This window comes from Rhineura floridana, chromosome 12 (genome assembly GCF_030035675.1).
Source record: "Rhineura floridana isolate rRhiFlo1 chromosome 12, rRhiFlo1.hap2, whole genome shotgun sequence".
Lineage (NCBI taxonomy): Eukaryota > Metazoa > Chordata > Lepidosauria > Squamata > Rhineuridae > Rhineura > Rhineura floridana.
The window spans coordinates 31795736-31818371 of NC_084491.1; the positions used below are offsets into that span (position 1 = coordinate 31795736).

At 43.5% G+C, this 22636-nt stretch overlaps 1 protein-coding gene across 6 annotated transcripts in view; it reads right to left on the bottom strand.

The window, feature by feature from the left end:
* Positions 1-22636, bottom strand: part of ARHGAP32 (Rho GTPase activating protein 32) — a 233127-nt gene that overhangs the window by 129282 nt on the left and 81209 nt on the right. For 4 of the 6 annotated variants that reach the window (XM_061592442.1, XM_061592441.1, XM_061592445.1 and 1 more), the window contains exons 3-5: positions 10585-10676; positions 6954-6995; positions 6506-6590 (exon numbers count right to left, since the gene is read on the bottom strand). In XM_061592442.1, coding sequence (XP_061448426.1) covers positions 6506-6590; positions 6954-6995; positions 10585-10676 — 219 coding nt within the window. The remainder of the gene's footprint in view (positions 1-6505; positions 6591-6953; positions 6996-10584; positions 10677-22636) is intronic. The other 2 variants (XM_061592443.1, XM_061592446.1) reach the window with 1 other exon arrangement.

The following is a 22636-nucleotide window of genomic DNA, read 5'->3' on the forward strand; positions in this document are numbered from 1 at the left end:
ATAAGGGACGGAAGGAAAACAGGGTCCAGTGTGGCGGGAGGAGAGAGCACAATCTTGTAGATATGTCATTATGTCCCCCATGTAGTTCAAAGGCAGTTGCTAAGAGAGTTAAAGAATAATTAATTACTTGCAGCAAGCTCAAAGAAGTTATCAATTTAACACACTGGCCAACATGAGGTTATTCTAAATCATGGTTAATGGTTTCTATGAACTGCTTAATGGGCGGGACGGATTAAGCATGTATTCCCAAACATGGTTCAAAATTCATTAATTATGGTTAGCAGGGAGCCAGAACAAGTCTGCACTGGCCTTGAACAGAGAGAATAATTCTGGACCCATTTGGCAAAGGAGTCATCATAACTTAGAGCAGTGGTTCCCAAACTTTTTTTGCCATGAACCACTTGAAAATTGCTGAGGGTCTTGGCACACCACTTAATGATTTTTCTGACAGTTGTAGCAATTGTAATGTAGCGTGCTAGATAGTGGATTATTTTAAACTATTTTTACAGACATGTCATGGACCACTTGAATAAAGTTCATGGACCACCAGCAGTCCACCGACCATAGTTTGGGAATCCCTGACATACAGCACACTGAAAAGTTATACGAAATCTAGAAGCAGAACAGCAAAACGAAGTTTTGGCTGAAAAATCTAAGTTTGAAAAAGGTATTCTACATCAAAACAATACTGAGCTAAAGTAAAGGATTTGGGGCATTGCTTCCTAAAGTAGAAAAATGGTTTTCAGCTGAGATTCCAATAATATTTGTATATAATGTGCAGTGTCAAGATTCACTGAAAAATGGAATGAAATTTGGTGTGCAGTAACACAACCCCAACTTCAAATGTTTGCTTTGGTGTTAGAATTGCGTTTTAATATGTTTTCAAACCTTTTTTTAAAAAACAATTTTTGAGATGGCTTCAAAGCTATGTAAAAAAAGGTTTTTAAAGTTGTTTTGTTTTAATGTATTTTAAAGTCTGTTTTTATGATGTTTTAAAGGGTTTTTAGTGCTTTTGTTTGCCGTCCCGGGTTCCTGCTGGGCAGAAGGGAGGGATATAAATCAAATAAATAAACAAACAAATAAATAATGTGTTCCAACAGCCTGTTTTTATGCCAGTATACAGTCTTGCTTTCATACTTAGACTGTATTGCCTGAAGGTCTAATTTATGTAACTGAAATATCACATGTGTGAATATTCATTTTTATTCCTCTGCCTGAGAACACACATGGAAAGAACTGATGTTAACAAAATACTGTTTGCATTCAATTTCAATTTATGCTTTACCAAATACTGTCATTTGTAGGGCTGTAAGCGCATTTGATTCATCAATCTATTTAGAACCTTAGTCATAGATTAAGAGAGTATACCAGTAAATTGATGTCGGTGGGAAAAGACTGAGCAAAAGGACTGTTTCACTCTAGCAATGGAAACTCTGCAATACTCAGCTCTCTCTGCTTGTAAAAATTGTATGCAGCACTGTTGATGATGGGAACAAAGATACACACATTTACAACTCTGCCATGTGTTAAGAAACTGGAATATTTTTAAAACACGTACACACAACATAAGACGTCCACTATCACTATGAACTTCTGCCACATTTGAATTCTGTTACTGTTAGCATAACGTTATATGCAGGTGGAGAAAGGTCTGTAATACCGAGGGACTCCAGCTAAAAGTTACTCCTTGGTGATTTCAGTATCTTAGGGTTTGCACCATCTCATCTATACTCCAGGTTGCTGGCCATTTTCTGTGCCCTGCAAAACTTAATGGGGGCCAGTGAAAACTATGCAAGCTGCTGCTATCTGTGTGGCCTGGGTTCTGTTTCTTAGTCAGAATAAAATGTGAAAGTTGAGGACTGGCTGTTACATAAATGCAGAGATAATGGGGGGAAACTCTTCCCGCTTCTTTATCAGTCATCCCCAATGTTTTTTGTACTGCAGCTTCCTGTAATACCACAACAGCCATGTATCATCATCAAATTTTATTGTACTAGCCACTGGCCTTCACAACATTCAAATACACTGACATATACAATAAAATAAAAGTGGACAATACAATAAAAATTAAATTATTATATAAAACATGTAATGTAGTACAGTAAAACCCAATTAACTAATAGTAACTAAGCACACACTTAAAACTCTGCTACACTAGTTTTTTTCTGCTCAGAATTTCCTTGCAGCTAATAATGCTGTTCTGTGTGTTATATATAGGTGAAGATCTCCAAAGAGAAAGCAAGAAATTTCATGATCAAAGTAAGTTGTTAAATTAGACAGAATATTTCTCAGGAATGCTTCCCTTGGGCTGTCATATAAAGGCCATTTCAATACATATTAGGTTATGTTCTCCACCTGTTTTAAATTACAGATGCAAACCTGTTGAGAAAATAGAATCTTTCTGTATCTGCCATCCAGCATATCAGAAGGTATGATCTGGATACATAGTTCTAAAAAGGCCTTGTGAAAGGGGAACACTATCAGTTCTTCAAGAAATCTAGCTCTTTGATGGTCCTTTTTTAAAATATGATACCATTGGGGAAATTTACACTGTTATAGCACCTTCATGTCTTCTCCAGATTGCTCTTCATATAATCTGTCCCTTAGTTCTTTTTATCTAAACGGGCCCAAAATAATTCTGACAGATTATAGTGCGGTAATAAATTTTGGATAGTGTCACTTTGATTTCCCATACCCCTTGAAAAAAAAGATATGCTTGTTTTATCAACCGGTCTTCTGATAACGTATACATATGTTTATGACATTTCAATAGTGCCACCTCTATTCTCACCACAGTGGAGGGCTAACCCAGCTCTGCCCGAAGGACAGAAGATGGGGTCCCTAGGGGACAACCTGAAAGTCTCTGTAAAAATTTATTCTGCACTATGTCCAACAGTTTAGTACACATCTATTCCCCCCCCCAAACAAAATACCTATAGCCAGTGTGGCATAATGTTTAGAGTGTTGGACTATGACTTGAGAGACCAGGGTTCAAATCCCCATACAGCCATGAAGCTCACTGGGTGACCTTGGGCCAGTCACTGCCTCTTAGCCTCAGAGGAAGGCAGTGGTAAACCCCCTCTGAATACCACTTACCATGAAAACCCTATTCATAGGGTTGCCATAGTTCAGAATCGACTTGAAGGCAGTCCATTTCCATTTTCTGCCATATAGCATTTGGGAAATCGCCGTGGCTTGAAATATTTTTGAAGCAGGGATGAGCATCAGCCTTCCCTTTGTGGGGGAAAAAATTAATATTGCTCCACTCACTTTGACTTATATAGCATTGTTTCTGACCCTGCTACATCCCACTGGAAGCATTTATTTGCTAGAACAGCAAACCTTTTGGATCAAGCTGCTATAGTCCTATCATCATTTTAAAAGTCACTAGTACTAAAGATAAGACTATAGTCAGCAGCTGAGGACAAAATATGTAATACAGAGACATTTATATAAAATCTTGTATAGATCAAAAATATGCTGTAATAATTTGTAGGCATTAAAAACTATTAAATTAAGCCACAACTAAGATTTAAACAAAGGGGGAATATCATAAATACCTCTGAACTCACTAGGCTAGCACTTTAAATTGCTTTGTAATATTGATACATTCTGCCTGAAATGGATTTTAGCCCCTCTCCTCTTCCTGCCATAACCACAGTTACAGACTCACCAATAGAGCAAAATAAAATTTATCATGCAAAGAATGACCTTTCAGCACACACTTTAAAATGCACTAGCTCAGTCTTGAAAGATTAATGCAATAATAAATATAATTTACTCCCTCAATACACTGGCGAATTCTTATTCCTGACAGCAGCAAAGCACATCCTATTTCCGAAGAGGAGGTATTCCAATAAATTATGTGATCTGCAGATCTAGGCTAATTTTAGGTCCACAGTGGTCTTGCTGAAAGTTCTCTAATGGTTTTTCATTTCGGAACATTAAACTAAAATAGAATACATATATTTCACTGATTCATTGGCGGAAAAAATGTGATTCCCAGAAAATCAAACAATATAGTTTTTTTCTCTGTTTGACATTCTAGTCTTGGTTCATGATTAAAGGTATTAAACAGGCTTCAGCAAATCAAACTTTAAAACATTATTTATTCATTAACAGATTCGTCCATGTGCTTTTTTTCTAAGCCACCCTTCATCCAACAGGGATCTCAGGGCAGTGAACAAAATAACAAAACACATTAAGTATTACTAGTCCTGATTATAGAAGAAAAAGCAGACATTCTTTAACCCATATCCTACTTTTTGTCTGGGCCCTCTATATGTTGTTATATAGTGACTAACAGATCACTAACAAACAAGTAAAATGTCTAATAATTCATGGCTTCAAAGGTAATCTCTGTCCTACAGACATATTCCAAATTCAGATGACTTGCTCAAACATAACTAATGGAGCAACAAAATCAAATTTCCCTTCTCCCTCCATCATATAGCCATGCCAACACAGCTAGTTACATGGTTAATAAAACAGCTTCCATTTTCAACTCACATTAATCATCAAAAGCAACAAAATAACGAGAAGTGAGGAACCTCTGGCCAATAGCATTATTAGGGCCAGCAGGAGTCCGAACTTGGCCTGCAATACTGTTTTCCGAACCCACCCACACCTGCCCCACACCTTGTTGCCATATGTGACATCAAGTGTGGGACAGGTAAATATGTGGCTGCAAAGGAACAATCAGGAGCTTAAACTGCACTCCTCATTGTTCCATGGCAAGTAGTGGTCACTGACACTCCCAATCACTGATCAGCTCTGCCAGTGAGCCCAACTGGGACTGGCTGCATGGGGAATCTCCTAGAGTAGTCAACAGGACTCAGTCTTAATCCCAATCAACTGACTGGTACTGAGAGGATGCCCCTTTGAAGGTCCCCTGTCAGTGCCAATCAGCTGATCAGTAGTGACATCAAGACCCATTAAACTTTTCCATTTTCAGGTGCAGTTTAGACTGCACCCGCCAACTGATTTTTTTCATCTGCTTGTCCACAGAGGAAAAATGTCAATTAGCAGACGCGGTAGGATTCCAAATTGCATCTGTAAATGGATTTCAATGGGGCTTGCTGTAACCACTGATTAGATGATTGGCAGTTATAGCAAGTCCCTTTGAAGTGTACTCTCAGCACTGACCTTGAAAGGGTGTGAACCCTGTGAAGCTTTCACCTGATGTCATAATAGTGCCAAGTAACTGAGAAGCACTTTGATGGGCCCCACCCACTTGTCAAAGTTGACCCATGTGGGTCGAAAGTAAGGATTCGCCCCACCAGCTGGATCCAATTCCCCACCCCTATGCTGATCCACAGTTTACTGTGACAAGAATGAGCTGCAGTGAGCCTGTCTCACGCACCTTGCCCCCTCCTTCAGTGCAGCCATGCAGGTAGAATATTTAAGAATATAAACATGTCTGATTTAGATAAACTGCAGTTTGTTGAGTTGTCTGAACCCAACATATCATGGTTAATCTTAACTACGGTTAGCTTGAAATGTGCCAACTTCAAACCATGAGTTCTGAAGCTGATGTTTCAACAAACTATAGTTAACAATTACCACCATTTAGGGTCCAGACAACATGACTGTGATGAATGCAGATTGGAAGCAAAAGCCTCCTAAATCCCATAATCAATGAACAAATACTGCAGTGGTAACAAACGGATCTCTTTATTTTACCTTCTCTAACCTGATGCCCTCCCAGTATTTTGGACTATAACTCCCACAGTACCGGCTAGGGCTGACGAAAGTTGTAGTCCAAAACATCTGGAAGGCACCAGGTAAGGGAAGGAAGTAAATTTAGAGCACTAACATTTAGAGCATCTACAGATTTTGTACACTGGCTCTAATTCTACAAAGTTTTTAACTACAGGCTGGTTTAAACTATGTTTATTAAAAGCTAAGGAAGTGTTTAAAAGTTATTAAATGAAGAGCAAGTTTGTAATTAAAAATCATTATTAGAAATGCACACAGAATATTTGGAAGACTGCTTTTATATCAAGACAGACTGTGGTTCAACTCCCCTTTATACTTAATATATTTTTTATACTTAATATATATTTAATCAGCCAGGATGCACAATGTTAACACTTTCAGTAATGGTTTCACTGTGGAAATATGTTTAATGCAGTGGAAAGATTCAGTATTCCTTTAGTGACTGGGGGGAAAGCCTCAGGAATGTGCAACAAAGAATCCAAATCTGAGTTACATTTAACAAACATTTATTCAAAAAAAGTGGAGCAGCACTAAGAATTCAAAACAGGATTGATCCAATATAGAGAAATGAGAGAACACCAATAGCATGAAGGAAGGCAGGGAGGTTGGAATTAAAGTCAGAAGATGAAAGTGTAGGAATTGAGGATGGGTAACATTCACAGTCTTGGCCTGCGAACATGCTTGCTATCTAATAGTAAAAGAGGCAAATGTCTTCTAATACAGCTCCGACTGCTTGCTGTTAACAAAGCTTAGCTGAACAGAGAATTGCTGTCAACATGAAACTCACCTGTATATTGCCAAAATCTACATTTTCATAATGGAAGTGTGCACATTCAGCCATTTTTGGAAAGTGGCCCTTGGTAAAGGATAACCTGGAACACAAATAACAGATTAGAAGTGAAATATTGTAACGATCAGAGATCACTGCACTAGTTAAATACATATTATATTAAAACCTTGATTTGGATATCTAACAATCCCAAATCAAACAGAATGTGGAGTGTTGCCTATGTGATACAAGAAAACAGTGATGAGAATTCTATGAGGAATGCCAACTATTAAGTGTTATCCGTCACAGGCTTTTAACAGGGGTGTGAATTCCAACCCACTGAAGGCCAGTGCCTAAAGGGAAGACACAGGGACAAGGTGCTCATCCTAATGCCATTTGGGAAAAATCAATCCAGCAGCATGAATAACCTTACACTATTGTCAATATAAAGAAACCAGAATTTTACCTGTGAAAGGAATCACAGTCCATCAGTCCTGAGTTGGTAGATCTGGGGGGGAGAACGTTTTTTTCAAAAAAACATCTAATTTAAATTTTATGCACCCTAAGTGTCTCCAAGCATCCCAACTATAGAAAGTGAATGGTAGAGAGAGGCTATATTTAAGCAGGTGCTGAAGCTGTTTTTAACTCCTACAGCAGATACTCCGGTTGTGAAACAAGGAGACTGTGATCACTACTCACTCTTCCCATGAGAATTTAAGAGGGAAATGAGATTTAGCATCCGGCTTCTCCCTGCTAGAAAATAGGGTCATCAGCTTTTCTATCAGAATCAGCAAGTGATAGATGGGTGTTCTGAATAAATCCATCTATGCTGGGCAGCCTTCTGAACCTTAAATCAATATTATTGGTAAAGAGCCGTCAACTGCAAATCTAGACAGCAGATTATATAGGCCTGCATTCTGCATAACGCAGGAAAAAGAAAGAGATAACTGAACAAAACAGAGGAAAGCAGGAGAGTTAAAGATATAGATAGGATGGCACTTGGAAGAAAGTCAATTTCCAAACCTTGTGTTAGCCAAGTCATATACTTTGGCACTTTTTTCCTGAATTAAAGTTTGTAGACACATTCCTTCTTACACATGAGTATGTTTGTTTTAGGCTTACTTTAGACATCACACCATACCACACAGATAAGAATGCTTATATGTGGCTAATGTCAAGTGTCTAAACTGATAAATTGGGGTTTGTCATCAGCTGGCAGACCAGCCAAAAACCAAATGAGAGGGTGCAAACCATGCTTTATGCCAACCATGGTTTAGTGATATGTCTGAATTGACAAGATCAAAATTAGTTTATTACTCCATCTGTATTTTGAGACCAGTAGTGGCAAATTTAGAAGGTCAGGGTACCTTCATTATAGTCACAATCACAGCCACACCCCCTTCTAAGATTATATAGTGTTAGCCTAATTCCTATAGAGCTGCTGTTTGCCCATCCCCTGCACTTGGCTAATGGCCTCTATCTCCTTGAAATCTCCATTTGAGATCAGGCACTGCAAAAATTATTTCCTGCAGATTCTACTACACAGTAAGTGTGGGTAGATCTTAAAACATTCCATGGTATACATGTCTATTCAGAAATAAGTCTGTGTTTAATGCGGCTTACCTGTATCCAGGTAAGTGGATACAGATTACAGTCTAGGCTTTCTTGTGAGGAAGGGGTAGAGAAGGGTTCATGATGAGAGGCCCCCTTGTGCACACCAACCTGGGAGTAAGCTTACTTGAATACAACTGGGACTTATGCATGTAAACACACAATAATAATTCCAGATTGGATGCAGGTGGGGTGGTGGTGGAGATAATGTCTCTTCCTTTATAAAGGTGCATCACTTTGTTTAAAGTGAACAAAATTGGATGCCTATGATACAAGCACTAAATCTCCCTTCACAGCCATTTTATACCTCCCTTCTATATCTTTATAACAAGCCTGTCAGGTAGCTTAGGCTAAGAGACAGTGACTAGCCCAAGGGAACCAAGTGAGCTTCAGCATGAGCATATGATCAGTAAATCTTAATCACTTTTTGACCCCCTCCATCTGAAATACAATGCCTGGTTTTGCACTGAATGTAGCATTGCCAGCCTAATATCAGCAGGTGAAAGACCTGCAGAAACATAACTCTAACCCCTCCCCCAACATAAACATCCAACTAGATTGAGCTACAAATACACACCCAAACACACAGACACTTCCTCTCTTTCCTTCTGGTTCTGGGCTGAAACAAAACCACACATCTCCCCGCTCCCCATTTTTTTAATTATTTTGGCTGCTGCTGGTTTGGGATCCTGTTCACAAAGACAGAGATTTAGCTACGCTCCCGTGTGCTCTCTCTCTCTCTCTCTCTCTCTCTCTCTCTCTCTTTTATACACACACACACACACACACACACAAATCCTTTGTGTATTTGTCCATGCAGGGCAGATCCCATTGGTCTGCCGCACCTGGCCCTGCTGGGAATGAGCTCTATAGAACTAAGTGGGACTTACTGCTGAGTAGACATATAAAAGATTGTGCTGCCAGTGATTTTAAGAACATTTTAAAGGCTAGGAAGGTATTAATTCATTTTTTAAAATAATGTTGCTAAAAAGAGCTAGGAACTGATGAATGAATATTGCACCCCAACATTATAAGAATGATTGCTCCAAGAGAGTAAGGTACCAATTCAAGAAAGTTTCTAGTTATTGCTTTAGAGCGAAGCCCCCCTCTCCCCAAAAAAAGAGATGTAGGAGTGGGACAATGAGGGAAAGTGGGAAAGGATGTGGGTAAGGCTGAGCTGCGTAACAGCATTTTTCTCTCTCAGTACCTAAAGTAAATGTGCCTTGGATTGCAGCATTACAAGCCATTCCTATGCATGTTTACTCAGAAGTAAGTCCCACTGAGTTCAGTGGGGCTTACTACCAGATAAGTGTATATTTCAATAATAACTGGAGGAAGATGGAATTTCAGTCTCATGGAATTTCATTTGCATCATCAGAGTTTTCAGACCATCTTCCTCCAGTTATTATTGAAATATACACTTATCTGGTAGTAAGCCCCACTGAACTCAGTGGGACTTACTTCTGAGTAAACATGCATAGGAATGGCTTGTAATGCTGCAATCCAAGGCACATTTACTTTAGGTACTGAGAGAGAAAAATGCTGTTACGCAGCTCAGTCTTACCCACATCCTTTTCCACTTTCCCTCATTGTCCCACTCCTACATCTCTCACAACAGATGTTCATCAGCATAAAAGGGGGGGGAATATGGCCTTCTTAGTGGCTGCTTACCCTCTTTCACTCTGATTGGCTCCAATGAACATGAAAGGACAAGGAGCCAAGTGAGAAAACTGTTCTTAGTGGTCAACATGCTCCCCTTTCATGCTGATTGGTTCATAGGAGATACAGGGCTCCAGCTACCAAAGAAGTAAGCTCCAGTAAAGCCATCTCCTCCTCCTCCTCTCTTTCTGTTCCTCCTCCATTATATGGACCTCTAAGGGCTCCCTGTCAACAGCTGGGTCTCTCCCCAGCTGTTCCTTATGTGGCTTGTCTCCTAGCCATTCTCCACCAGCCAGCTCTGTTGACTGGGGACCTGATCCTGTATCCATGCAGAAGGGAGGCCAAGGGGACAGTGGGCAGTCCTCCACACTGGTGCAGATGTAACCATTTGCCATAATTTAGGTCACTCAAGGTCAGGACTGGACAGAGAGAGGGAGGGAGGACATGATCCTACAATCCAGTCCCAATCTCTTAACTAGAGACTGACAGCACCAAATCATTGTGCAAAATCAGATTCAGTTCACTCATTGTTAATCCAAATCAGCTAGTACTAAAAGGTGATTAGAGGGAATAGTACAGAAGTTGGGAGGGGTTGTGACTAATCTCCTGTTCTTTCCTGATTTCCAGATGTAACACATTAAGAAGCACTGAAAGTGTGGGTGGGCTCTCACTTAAAATGAAGCTATTTCCTGTTGCCTTTGGGTAACACTACTTTGTTTGTTTTTAAGCATACAGCAGTAACAAATCAACTGCTTCCTTGGACTCGACGACTGAGAGCCCAGAAGTGGCCACTGAAGTTACAGAAATGATGAGACAAAGCAACTTACTTTTTCACATTCTTCACTTTCATGCTAGCAGTGCTGGCACATGTCCGCAATGGTAGGTCTCCTGAAATCTCAGGGATGTCTGCTCCTCTCGCCTGGGAGGAAAAAAATAAGAGCAGGAAAAAATTTAGATACTTTTAAACAGTAACTTCCCAATAGTTAGGAGACTCCTCTGAATATTACAGACTGGGTAAATACAAAGATACAGTTAAGCTACTTTTAAAAACAGGGGTTTGATCCCAGGCTTCTAAATCCACATTTAAACTTCTAAAAAGCTTCCAAGGAAAGCAGCAAATGCCCAACATTTCTCTCTGTACCAGACCGATAACTGAATCCTGTCTTCACTTGTTTTGCCATGCTCCCAGAATGCAGAGCAGTAAAGATGCAGCTGAATGAATCCTGGATTTGAACCAGAGAGATGAAAGTTTGAAGGATGCTCATTGAATAATCCTTAGAAATGTGAATGCCCAGAAAAAATAGGGGGAAATCAGAGTGCAACAGAGGTACAGAGAGTGGAACACAGAGTTGTCGCAACAAAGCGCTCACCCCAAGACACTTCAAATAAAAGACAGGGGGCGGACACTCTTCTTGTACAAGCTAAATATAGCATTTTGTCTTTGAAGCAAGGTGAGGCATTCTCATGGGAAAACAGGTTAATTTCTCAAGTTGTAACCATATTTCCTCTTCTCTGTGTGACCTTGGAGAAAAAGTCAGTTGAGTCTGCAAGAGATTCCCCTTCCTTGTCTCTCTGAAATGGTCCAGCAGCTTCATTACAACCTGGCTGCTGAACGAGTAAGTCTGGGCTAGGTGCTAATGATGAGGGCAAGCTGCATTCTTCTGTTTCCTCCTGGGGGGGGGGGGAGCTACTGAATCTTTCTCCAGAGACACTAACATGGCTACTCGGCACCAGGTTGACAGGAAGAATCTCCTCTGTGTTCTCACCAGAGCCTTCCCCCAACATTTACAACCCCCTCTCCACTCTCTCATTCATGCCAAAGGTTCTGCATGGGGCTCATGACAGGTGTCTGCTGAATCTGTATTGGCAGAGCACTCCACAGGACTGGACCGATGACACTAAAGGCTTGGGTTCCTGTTGTCAGATGAACCATTGGGATGACCAATGATGTTCTGGTAGATTATCTCAGCAAATGAACTAGGATATAAGGGTTCAGGTGGTTCCTAAGGTATCCTAAGTTTTTCAGGGCTTTGAAAACTAATACAAGGACCTTAAACCTGGCATGGTAGTGGATGGGTAGCCAATGCAGATGTTTTAACAATGGTGTCACATGTTGCCAGCCATATGCCCTCATCAGCAGCCTGGCTGCCACATTCTGCACCAGCTGGAGCTTCCCAGCCATGGCCAAGGTCAGCCCCACATAGAGATCATTACAGTATTCCAGCCTTGAGGTTATCAATGCATGGAGTACAGTGGTCTGGCTATACCTGTCCAGGAATGGCTGTAGCTGCTGAACCAGACAAAACTGGTAAAAGACACTCCTAGCCACAGAGAACACTTGAGCCTCTAAGGACAGAGATGTATTCAAGAGTATTCCCAAGCTATACACTTGCTCCTTCAGAGGGAGTGCAAGCCCATCCAGAACAGATAACTTGCCATGAGTTCACTACCCCATGAGCCCACTAGGTAAGTTACAGCAACTTCACTGAAAACGTATCAACTACTATCCCCAAGGAACTCAGTCTAAATGAAGCCTAAATCCTTGAGGAAAGCAGTAGCAGCAAACTAAAAGTTTTTTATAAGCCAATGGCCACATCTGCGTATCATGCTAAACCATGCTTATCTTCCTTCCCTCCTACAGTGCAGGCTACAGTGCATGCCACCACACTAGTTAACAACAGCTTACATTATCTCAGCATATTCTATAGTAGGAGGATCAGAGGAGCATGAATTACTTTGCATGACAAAAGTTCCTACCTGTCTCCTCTCACCTCCTTGCATGGAAAGGACTCAATTTATTTTGCTTACTTTCCAACATTTTAACCCCCTCCAAGACAGCCATCAAAAGTTATCATTCTAGATCTGTATGTTTTTATCATATTTTAGATTAAATATTCAGCAACAACATATTTTTAAAACACCAAAAGACTCTACAAGATACACACCATCACCTTCATGTGAAGGTCAAATACATGCATCACTTTGGTTTCAAATTGGCTTGAACAAAATGGACCATTGGTCTCACCTGAAGGGTGATTTTCATATGAGGACGGACATCACTGCGGGTATTGGTTCCACCTATCGTGCGAAGGCAAGAATGTTTTTTGAAGTCAAGACTAGGGGCGTCAAGCCCCTCCCACTCTCCAGTTCATTCGCAGCGAGTCTATAGAGAAAAATCTAAATACAAGAACAGGGCCAACAGGCCTGCCAGCAGGAAAATAACATGCATAATAACATGACTCAACATAGCGATATGACAGAACTAGCAGTCTTGACTTCACTAGTAACTTTAAATACAATAGCGTAACAGTAATATATAACATCTTAGTAAAATATCTATACATCCTCCAACTGGGAGGGTTGTGATGTCCATCCTCATATGAAAATCACCCTTCAGGTGAGACCAATGGTCCATTTTCCATATGAGGCTGGCCATCACTGCGGGATGTACCAAAGCAGCCCATAATAGGAAGGGACCACCCACATGCTAATCGACATTAAGAACCTGTTGCAACACTCGTCTGTCAAAAGAGGCATCGGCAGAGGCATAACAATCTATTTTATAATGCCTTATAAACGAGTGTGGAGTAGACCAAACAGCAGCCCTGCAAATATCAGCAACAGGAGCATTAGTAGCAAAAGCAGCTGAAGTGGCAGCTGACCTAGTAGAATGAGCTGTTATACTAGCTGGAACTGGCAACTTAAGGGACTCATATGCTAAGGTAATACATGCCCTTAACCAACGGGATAAGGTAGAATTGGTTACTTTATGCCCCATAGACCTTGGATGAAAGGATACAAACAGAGACTCCGTTCGTCGAATCTCCTGGGTCCTAGACAGGTAGGTCTTGAGAGCCCTCCGAACATCCAACGAATGCCAAGCCTTCTCTAGAGGATGAATGGGGTTCGGGCAAAACGAAGGGAGTACAATGTCCTGATTGCAATGGAAAACTGAATTGACCTTGGGACGGAAGGATCAGTTTTCAGCACAACAGAGTCCTTGTGAAAGACACAGAGATGGAGGGCAGCAGACAATGCGCCCAGTTCCAAGACCCGTCTGGCAGAAGTGATGGCGACCAGGAACAAGACCTTGAAGGACAGTAGATGTAAAGGCACAGTCCTAAGGGGTTCAAACGGAGGGCGTTGTAAAGCTTAAAGAACCTTGGACAGACTCCATGAGGGAAAACGGTGAACTACGGCCGGTGAACGTAAAGCAGTGCCTCTGAGGAAGCATTTAATGAACGGATGTGAGGAAATAGGGGCACCAGTGGATGACACTGAGAGAATGGACGACAGAGTGGACGCATGTCGACATAGAGTGTTGGGTCCAAGTCCCATCAGAAAGCCACTATGGAGATATTGCAGCACCTGATGCATAGTGGCCTGGGATGGATCGCAGTGGTGAGACTGGCACCACTTGGAGAAAGCCACCCAAGTATGTTGATAAATACAGGTGGTAGATGGTCGTCTCGAGGCTAAAATAATATCAATAACCGCGTCAGACAGGCCAGCCGACCTCAAATGTCCCCGTTCAAATGCCACGCTGTTAGATTGAGCCAAGTGGGGTCCTGATGCCATACCCTGGGATAGAAGATCTGGCCTGACAGGAAGAGTCCAAGGATCCATCACCGACATTGCAAGAAGATCTGAGAACCACGGTCGGCGTGGCCAATATGGTGCTATCAGAACCAGTTGTGCCCTCTTGCTCCGCGCCTTCCGCAGTGTTTTGGCTAACAGCGGTATTGGAGGGAAGGCGTACAAAAGACCCTCTGGCCACGGTATTGACAGAGCATCCACTGCTTCCGCTGTTGTGTCCAGGTATCGAGCAAAGTACCTGGGAAGCTGGTAATTGCGACTGGAAGCAAACAGGTCGATTGAAAAGACGCTGAACTGACGCTGGAGACGCTGGAAAATGGTCGGATGAAGTTTCCATTCGCCCGGAAAGACCTGTTGTCTGCTGAGCCAGTCTGCTGTCACATTCCAAATCCCTCTGAGATGCTCTGCTTTTAGGGATTGAAGATGTTGTTCTGCCCAGACGAAGATGATGGAAGCTAGGTCCTGCAGAGGACGGGACCTGGTGCCCCCCTGTCTGTTCAAATGTGACTTTACACACGTGTTGTCCGTTCGAATGAGGACATGGTCCAAAGGGAACAGAGACTGAAAATGAAGTAGAGCTAAGTGGACCGCCTTGAGCTCCAGCCAATTGATGCTCTGAGCCTGCTCTGCTGTGGACCAGACCCCCTGAACGAACTGGGAGTTGCAGTGTGCTCCCCAGCCCATGAGACTGGCATCCGTGGTGACAACAATCCTGCGTGGTTCTCTGAACGGAGTGCCCCTGGAGAGATGTTGGACCCTCGTCCACCAGCGGAATGAAAGGCGCAGCGCGGGGCTCAGATGAACTGTGCGATGATTGGAGTTGGCAATGTCCTGTTGAAAAGGCAACAAAGCCCACTGAAGGTGGCGAGAGTGGGCTCGAGCCCATGGCACAATATGGATGGTAGAGATGAACATTCCGAGCGCCCTGGCTAGAAGCATGACGTCTGCTGTTGTTTGTTGCATCAAGGACCTCACGATGTTTGTGATGGCAGTTATGCGATCTGGAGACAGAAACACCATCGCCTGCAGGGTGTCCAACATTGCCCCTAGATGAAGTAGGTATTGGGCCGGTTGAAGATGGCTTTTGTCAAAGTTGACAAGCCAGCCGTAGGCCTGCAAAACATTGAGGGTGAGCGTTAAGTGACGATGAGCCAGCTCCTCAGAGCTCGCCCGTATTAAAATATCGTCCAGATATGGGTAGAGATGGAACCCTTGAATCCGGAGGTAAGCCACTAAGGTGAGGAGTACTTTGATAAAAACTCGTGGAGCAGAGGAGAGGCCGAAAGGCATCACTCTATATTGAAAGTGCTGGGGGCCAAAAGCAAACTGAAGGAATTTTCTGTGGGCTATGCAAATGGGGACATGGAGATACGCTTCCTTTAGGTTGATAGAAACCAGGAAGTCTCCTTCTTGCAGGCTTTCAGTAATGGAGTGGAGGGATTCCATTTTGAACCTGCGGTATGTTACAAAACAGTTGACGAACTTGACGTCCAATACCGCCCTCCATGACAAATCTCGTTTGGGCACAGCAAATAGGAGGGAGTACACCCCTTCCGACCTCTCTGTTGTTGGGACTGGCTCTATCGCCGCTATGTCCAAGAGGTGATGTATAGCTGTCTGCATGATGCTGTGCCTGGCCAGTGCCCTGGGACAAGGGGATGGATGGAATTTGTCTGGTGGGGTCGCCCAAAACTCTATTGCATAGCCAGAACAAAAAAGGTCCCTGATCCAGGCGACCTTAGTCAGACGCAGCCACTGGTCTCCAAACATAAGTAGTCTGCCACCAACAGGAAGTGCATTAGTACTGTTTGCGCTGGTGAGACCCTCCCCTATATGAGGACGATGAAGTACCTCTGCGCCCTTGGTACTGACCTCTGCCCTGGATATGTCGGTTCCAGGTTCCCCTGAAGGCGTTGGAGTCATAGGATTGGAAATCGCGGCCTCGGCCTCCTGGCCGCGTTCCTCGAAAGGGCTGGTTAGTGCGAAAGGAGGGAAATTGCCTAAAAGGTCTATGATCGACGTGCTTGACAGTGGCCAAAACCGGTTTGTGAGCATCTTTAGGATCAACCAGCACTGCCTTTAGAGCTTCCTCGCCGAAAAGTAAAGATCCGGAGTAAGGAGCCCTAGAAAGATTCACTCTGGCTGTAGAGTCAGCTTGCCAGTGGCGAAGCCAGAGGGTCCGTCGAGCAACTATCTGAGCCGTCATGGCTCGTGCCCCCAGTTGAGTAGCATCCAAAGTGGCATCAGCTACAAACGCCGCTGTCTTGCGCAACTTTATCAGTGACCTTCTGAGAGAGACAGGATCAGGGTTAGGGTCCTCTAGAAGATCATCCAGCCACATCATTGCTGCTCTGGAGAAGACGGAAGCTGATGCGGAGGCACGCATGGAGAAAGCAGTGGCCTCATGATTTTTGCGGAGAGCGAAATCCAATCTTTGCTCAGTAGCATCCTTTAGTTGGGATTCTCCTTCCCTAGGCAAAAGAGATCGTGAAACTAGGCTAGCGATCGGTTCGTCTATGCCGGGGACGGCTAGCTTGGTGGCAAAGTCAGGAGCTAGGGAGTAAAGTTTGTCAGACAGGTTCTTGAAGCAGCGCATTTGGAATGGATGAGACCATTCTTCGGTGGCCAGTTTGGCAATGGGATCCGGCACCGGGATGTAGTGCTCAGTTGGTGCAGGGGATTTGAGAACCCTGGCCCCTTTAATAGCTGGAGCGGTAGTTGTTGGAGGCGCAGCTTGGAGACCAAGGACGTTAACTACCCTGCGCGCTAGAGGCTGATAATCGGAGGCATTAAACAAGCGATACGATGTATCCTCCTCATGTTCCGAATAGTCACTCCAGTCGTCTCCTTCAGGGTGATCAGCAAAGGTTGACTCCTCCCCATATGAGGCTTCATCGATACATCTGCCTCTAGCTACGTCAAAGGGATTTGGGGAGCAGGAAGGGTTTGCCTCGTGACACACACGTTGGTCCATAGTGCGTTGAGGTATGGCGGGAACTTGTGGTGGGGACTGCATTTGAGTGAAATATGACAGCATGCCCTGAAGTTGTGAGAGAAAATCATGGGACAGCTGCAGTCCCGTTTAAGCCGATGTTTGTGCCTGAGTAGGTGGCTCCGTGGGTTGAGCCGGAGGATAAGCCCTGGGCGGCAACATGGAAGGAGGCTGGCTAAGTGTTAGCTGAGTAGGAAAACCAGCAAAGTCCTCCTCGTCAGAGGAAGCAGTGGGGGAATGAAATATATCCGTTAGCTGTTCCTGAGCTGCTGTGGTGGGGGTCGGCCCAGAGGCATAGCGTGGACGCTTGGGTTTGCTGTGGCTGGAAAGATGTTTAGTCTTAGCCAGTGCTTTGGCATGCTTAGTCTTAGTTGCCTTAGATGGTTGTGGCTTGGCTGTCTGAGACATGTCTGGCTGTTCCGCCATCTTATATTCACTATGGGTGCAGTACACGGCCACAGCGGGGGCAGAATGTAGAGACCCAAACAGGCACAGTACACGACCACAGAGGGGGTCAGAATGCACTGGCAGATGGCTAAGTACACGGCCACAGAGGGGGCAGAATGCACTATGGGATCAGCGTCAATATAATGCAGACTAGATTTCAGGCTTGGTACACGGCCACAGAGGGGGCAGAATGTACAGTATAGACTTCAGGCTTGGTACACGGCCACAGAGGGGGCAGAATGTACAGTATAGACTTCAGGCTTGGTACACGGCCACAGAGGGGACAGAATGTACGATTCAACAGCTTGTGCACAGCATCACAGTCTTAGCACACGGCCACAGATGGGGCAGAATGTACAGGTCAACAAGTTGTGCACCTAGCGCCAGAGCCAGCAAGGTTCAAAACTCTAAAGCACAGTCACAGCGATAATGAGGCAGCCACCGAAGTACAGGTGCTAGCTGTCAGCTAGTTGTCAGAAGCCGCAGCAGTAGTCGTGTGATAGAGGAGTCCAAAGAGCTAAGGAGTCCTATCTTACACGTACGTACAGGGAGCCCTTGTCAGCTAAGCCCCCTTTATTCAATATAGATGGGAAAGGGAGACAGACAAAATGGCGCCCGCAAAAAAGAGCGGGAAAACAATGCAATCAAAAATGGTGGCTACGGAGAAGGAGCAACGGCGGGCACTGAGGGGCAGCAAAAATGGACTGCCAGTAACGGCCGCCAAAGCGTGCTACAGCTGCGAGGGAGAGAATCGCGGCTGTAAAAGCCAGGCAGGTGAGACTCAGGAGGGGAGGCAGAACGGCCGGGGAAGGACCGTAGCAGCTGAGAGAGAGTAGGAAAACAAGCCAAAGCCGCTGACAGAGAGACCGTCGCGGCGCGCTTTAAGCTGCAACGGCAAGTCAGTAGTCAGAGCAGTTCAGGAGAAAGGAGATCTGCAGCTGCAGTCTCCCGGCTGAAAAGGAACCGCAATGAGAAAAGCCGCGGCCGTACGAGGCAGGCGGCAACCCAGACGGCCAGGCACTAAAACAAAGAGCGCCGCAAGGGCTGGCTCCTTTGAGACAGGCAGGGAGCTGCCGCCACAAGCTCCCGCCTGGGGAGAACGAAAGAATCGCAGACGCGGTCTCTAGCAGAGCCGTGGGCAAAAACCTGGGTAAATGAAATTGACCCGGACAAGGGAGAGCGCGGGGAGCTGCAGCCGCAAGCTCCCGCCTGAGAAAAACAAAAGAACCGCAGCCGCGGTCTTTAACAGGGTCTTTGGGCTAGAACCTGGGAAAATTAAATTGGATTCGCCAGAAATACGAAAAAGACAGTGTTAAACACGAGACAGAGGGAAGGAAGGAACGTGGGAGACACACACACAGCCAACCTCCACACCCTGTCAGACAAATACAGCAACAAAACACACAGAGACTTAGCTAAAACTACGCTATCTGTATATCAATCTTGTTCGTACAAAGGCAAGAATGAACTGGGGAGTGGAAGGGGCTTGACGCCCCTAGTCTTGACTTCAAAAAACATTTTTGCCTTTGCACGATAGGTGGAACCAATACCCGCAGTGATGGCCGGCCTCATATGGAAAAAAGATGGCTAGAACACCTTCATGCAAATTCTACAGCACCATAACCTACCACAAATGAACACACATGCTCTGCTGATGCAACCCTGTTTCTCCCACGCAGTACACCTTACTCTTCCATTATGTCAACTATCTCTCCCCACCTCACCCCGTTACTGTGCCTTTCTAAACTAGTCACTGACCCATTTAGTATATACAATCCTAAAGGATCAGCCTTCTCATTCTCTCTGAGAAAGCGAGAGAAACACAGAGTTCTCACTAACCACTAAAACAGCGTGTTTCTATGTAGTTGTGAATGAGGTAAATTAAAAGAATTGCAGACAGTAAATTTATTTGTGAGGGACTTTGTGTATTCAAGAGCTTAGATGTGAACTCCCCAAAACTCCACATTCTGAAAATTAGAGCCTCGCAGGACCAAGACTCTTCATTCCATATGGCACTAATGTGTTACAAACATGTATCAAGATCATGCCTGCCTCAGCACCCTGGCACTGAATCAGTACCTTAGGGGAAACATATGAACCATAAAATTGCTGCATAATACCTTTCATATTACAGTATTCAGCCCATCCTGTCCTACTGCCAGGATGCCAACAGCACGGTTGTTCTTAAACGGAGTAATTACTTGCTTGCTTATTTATTTATTCATAATTGCTGATTAGTAGTAGTTACAGTAGTAACAGTAATAATAATCATTGTTGTTTATTATTACTATGAATTACCTTTGTACACCTCTCATCCAGCCAAGTTCTCTCGGCAGCCTGCATTATATTTTGCATTACTTCAAATGACTACAGGCTAGCTGTAGATTATTTTTTTATTTATGTACTGCTGTGTTGTGCACCAGAAGATAACAGGCATGGGTATGAAAATAAGTAGTCTCACTAAAGTAAATACAGCGAACTGAATTGGAACATATTAGAATAATATGTTTTCCTATTTCTGGACTTTTCACCAGTGGACCATCCTGGGTTCTTCAAAATAAAAGGACTTCTTCCTTTCTGTGATTAATTCATGTTTTAAAAGATGTAGAAGAGTCATGAATAGTACATACTGTCCTCCATATACAAGGAACAATCTTACTTCTCTTAATGAAAAGTCTCGTTATGAATAACTCCTCCTATCCATTGCTACAGATACCATAATGTAAAAATGGAGGGTAGTTCAGAAATGAAGCAGAATATTGTGACCCAATTGCATATTCCAACGGAGAAATAGTATTTAACTGTAGATAAGATAATTTTTATCCATGAACCAGCAAAAGAAGTAAGGGAAAAGGTATCTTAAACAAGATGAAAAAATGGAAGTTTTTCTTGCTAGAAACTTCTGTTTGATGTTGGCAGTGGAGGACACTCTCTTATAGGAATGACGACAGTGGGAATAGCATGCCAAACTAATCATACAAGCTGTACTTTTTATGTGGTGTTAAAGACTTCCTCAGTCTTGTGCCTCTCATCAAGACCTATCCCAGATTTGTTTAGCTCATGCCTTTTGATTTAATTGTGCTTGATCTTGGCAGAAATACCAGGAGCACCTGTCTTAATTCAAATTAACAGACAACAGAATATGTAATAATCTTGGAAACTTTAACACTGTAAGAACACATTTGTTATTGCAAAAAGCCCTCATGAAACATCCCTCTGTAGCATACATTAACAAAGATAACAATAGCTGTACTGAAATCTATTTCTCCAACGCGCAGCAAGTAATGTAAAAAGGGAATTAACCTACTTACTGATTAAGACATTAGTACTGCTTGGGTTCCTTTTCCATCTACACTTTATTTAATATCTTTCCAACTAATTGGTTATTTAGATAAGAACCTCATCTTTTCCTTAACCAGAACTGAAGCTTGATGCTTTTCTGCAGGAGCTCAAAGGTTCCAATTCCAACACATTAAAAATCTGCTGCCACTAGCCTAGAGAATGAGTATCACACATTCCAAATAAAGAAACATTTTATTATGTTATTGGGACAGTAAAATCCAAAGTCATCTGGGTGACTCCCAAAGCTACCACAAGTAAGTCTTCCTAATCCCCCCCCCCCCGGAAAAAAAAAATGCTCGGCATGTTTTTAGGTAAGTTAGACCAATGGGTCTAAGTTAGAACAATAGATGGAAGAGAACCAGGTCCTGTTGTCAATTGTGACTGGCTTTTGCAGGGGACATTACACAATTATCTTATTCAAAAGTACACTTGAAATCAACTAAAAAACCTATATGTTGTATTAGTTGATCTCTCATCTGCTGCTTCTTATACAGCAGGTTTACTTTGTATGCACTAGCAATGAGAATGTTACCTTTTTTGACCCACAACATTGTCAACTGCCAATTTTATTTATTTATTTATTAGATTTTTATACCGCCCGACTAGCATAGCTCTCTGGGCGGTGTACAACAAAGTGCAAAAATATACAAAAATTCCATAGTAAAATACAACAACAATGTAAAAGAATAAGAAAACTAAAAGCAATTACAACACATATTAAAACTAAATTAAGTTAGATTAAAATGCCTTAGAAAAGAGGAAGGTTTTGACTTGGCGCCGGAAAGACAGTAATGTCAGCGCCAAGCACACCTCATCAGGGAGACTGTTCCACAGTTCGGGGGCCACCACTGAGAAGGCCCTAGTTCTAGTTATCACCCTCCGAGCTTCTCTATGAGTCAGAACTCGGAGGAGGCCCTTCGATGTAGAACGTAGTGTATGGGCAGGTTCATATCGGGAGAGGTGTTCCAGCAGGTATTGTGGTCCCGCACCGTATAAGGCTTTATAGGTTAAAACCAGCACTTTGAATCTGGCCCGGAAGCATATTGGAAGCCAGTGCAAGCGGGCCAGAACAGGTGTTATGTGTTCGGACCACTTGGTCCACGTTATCAGTCTGGCCGCCGAGTTTTGCACAAGCTGTAGCTTCCGGACTGTCTTCAGAGGCAGCCCTACGTAGAGCGCATTGCAGTAATCCAATCGCGAGGTTACCAGAGCATGTACCACTGATGTGAGGTCCTCCCTGCTCAGGTAGGGACGTAGTTGGGCTACCAACCGAAGTTGGTAGAATGCATTCCGTGCCACCGAGGCTACTTGAGCCTCCAGTGACAGGGAAGGATCTAAAAAGACTCCCAGACTACGAACCCGCTCCTTTAGGGGGAGTGTAACCCCGTCCAGGACAGGGTGTATATCCACCACCTGATCAGAGAAACCACGCACCAACAGCATCTCAGTCTTGTCTGGATTGAGCCTCAGTTTGTTAGCTCTCATCCAGTCCATTATCGCGG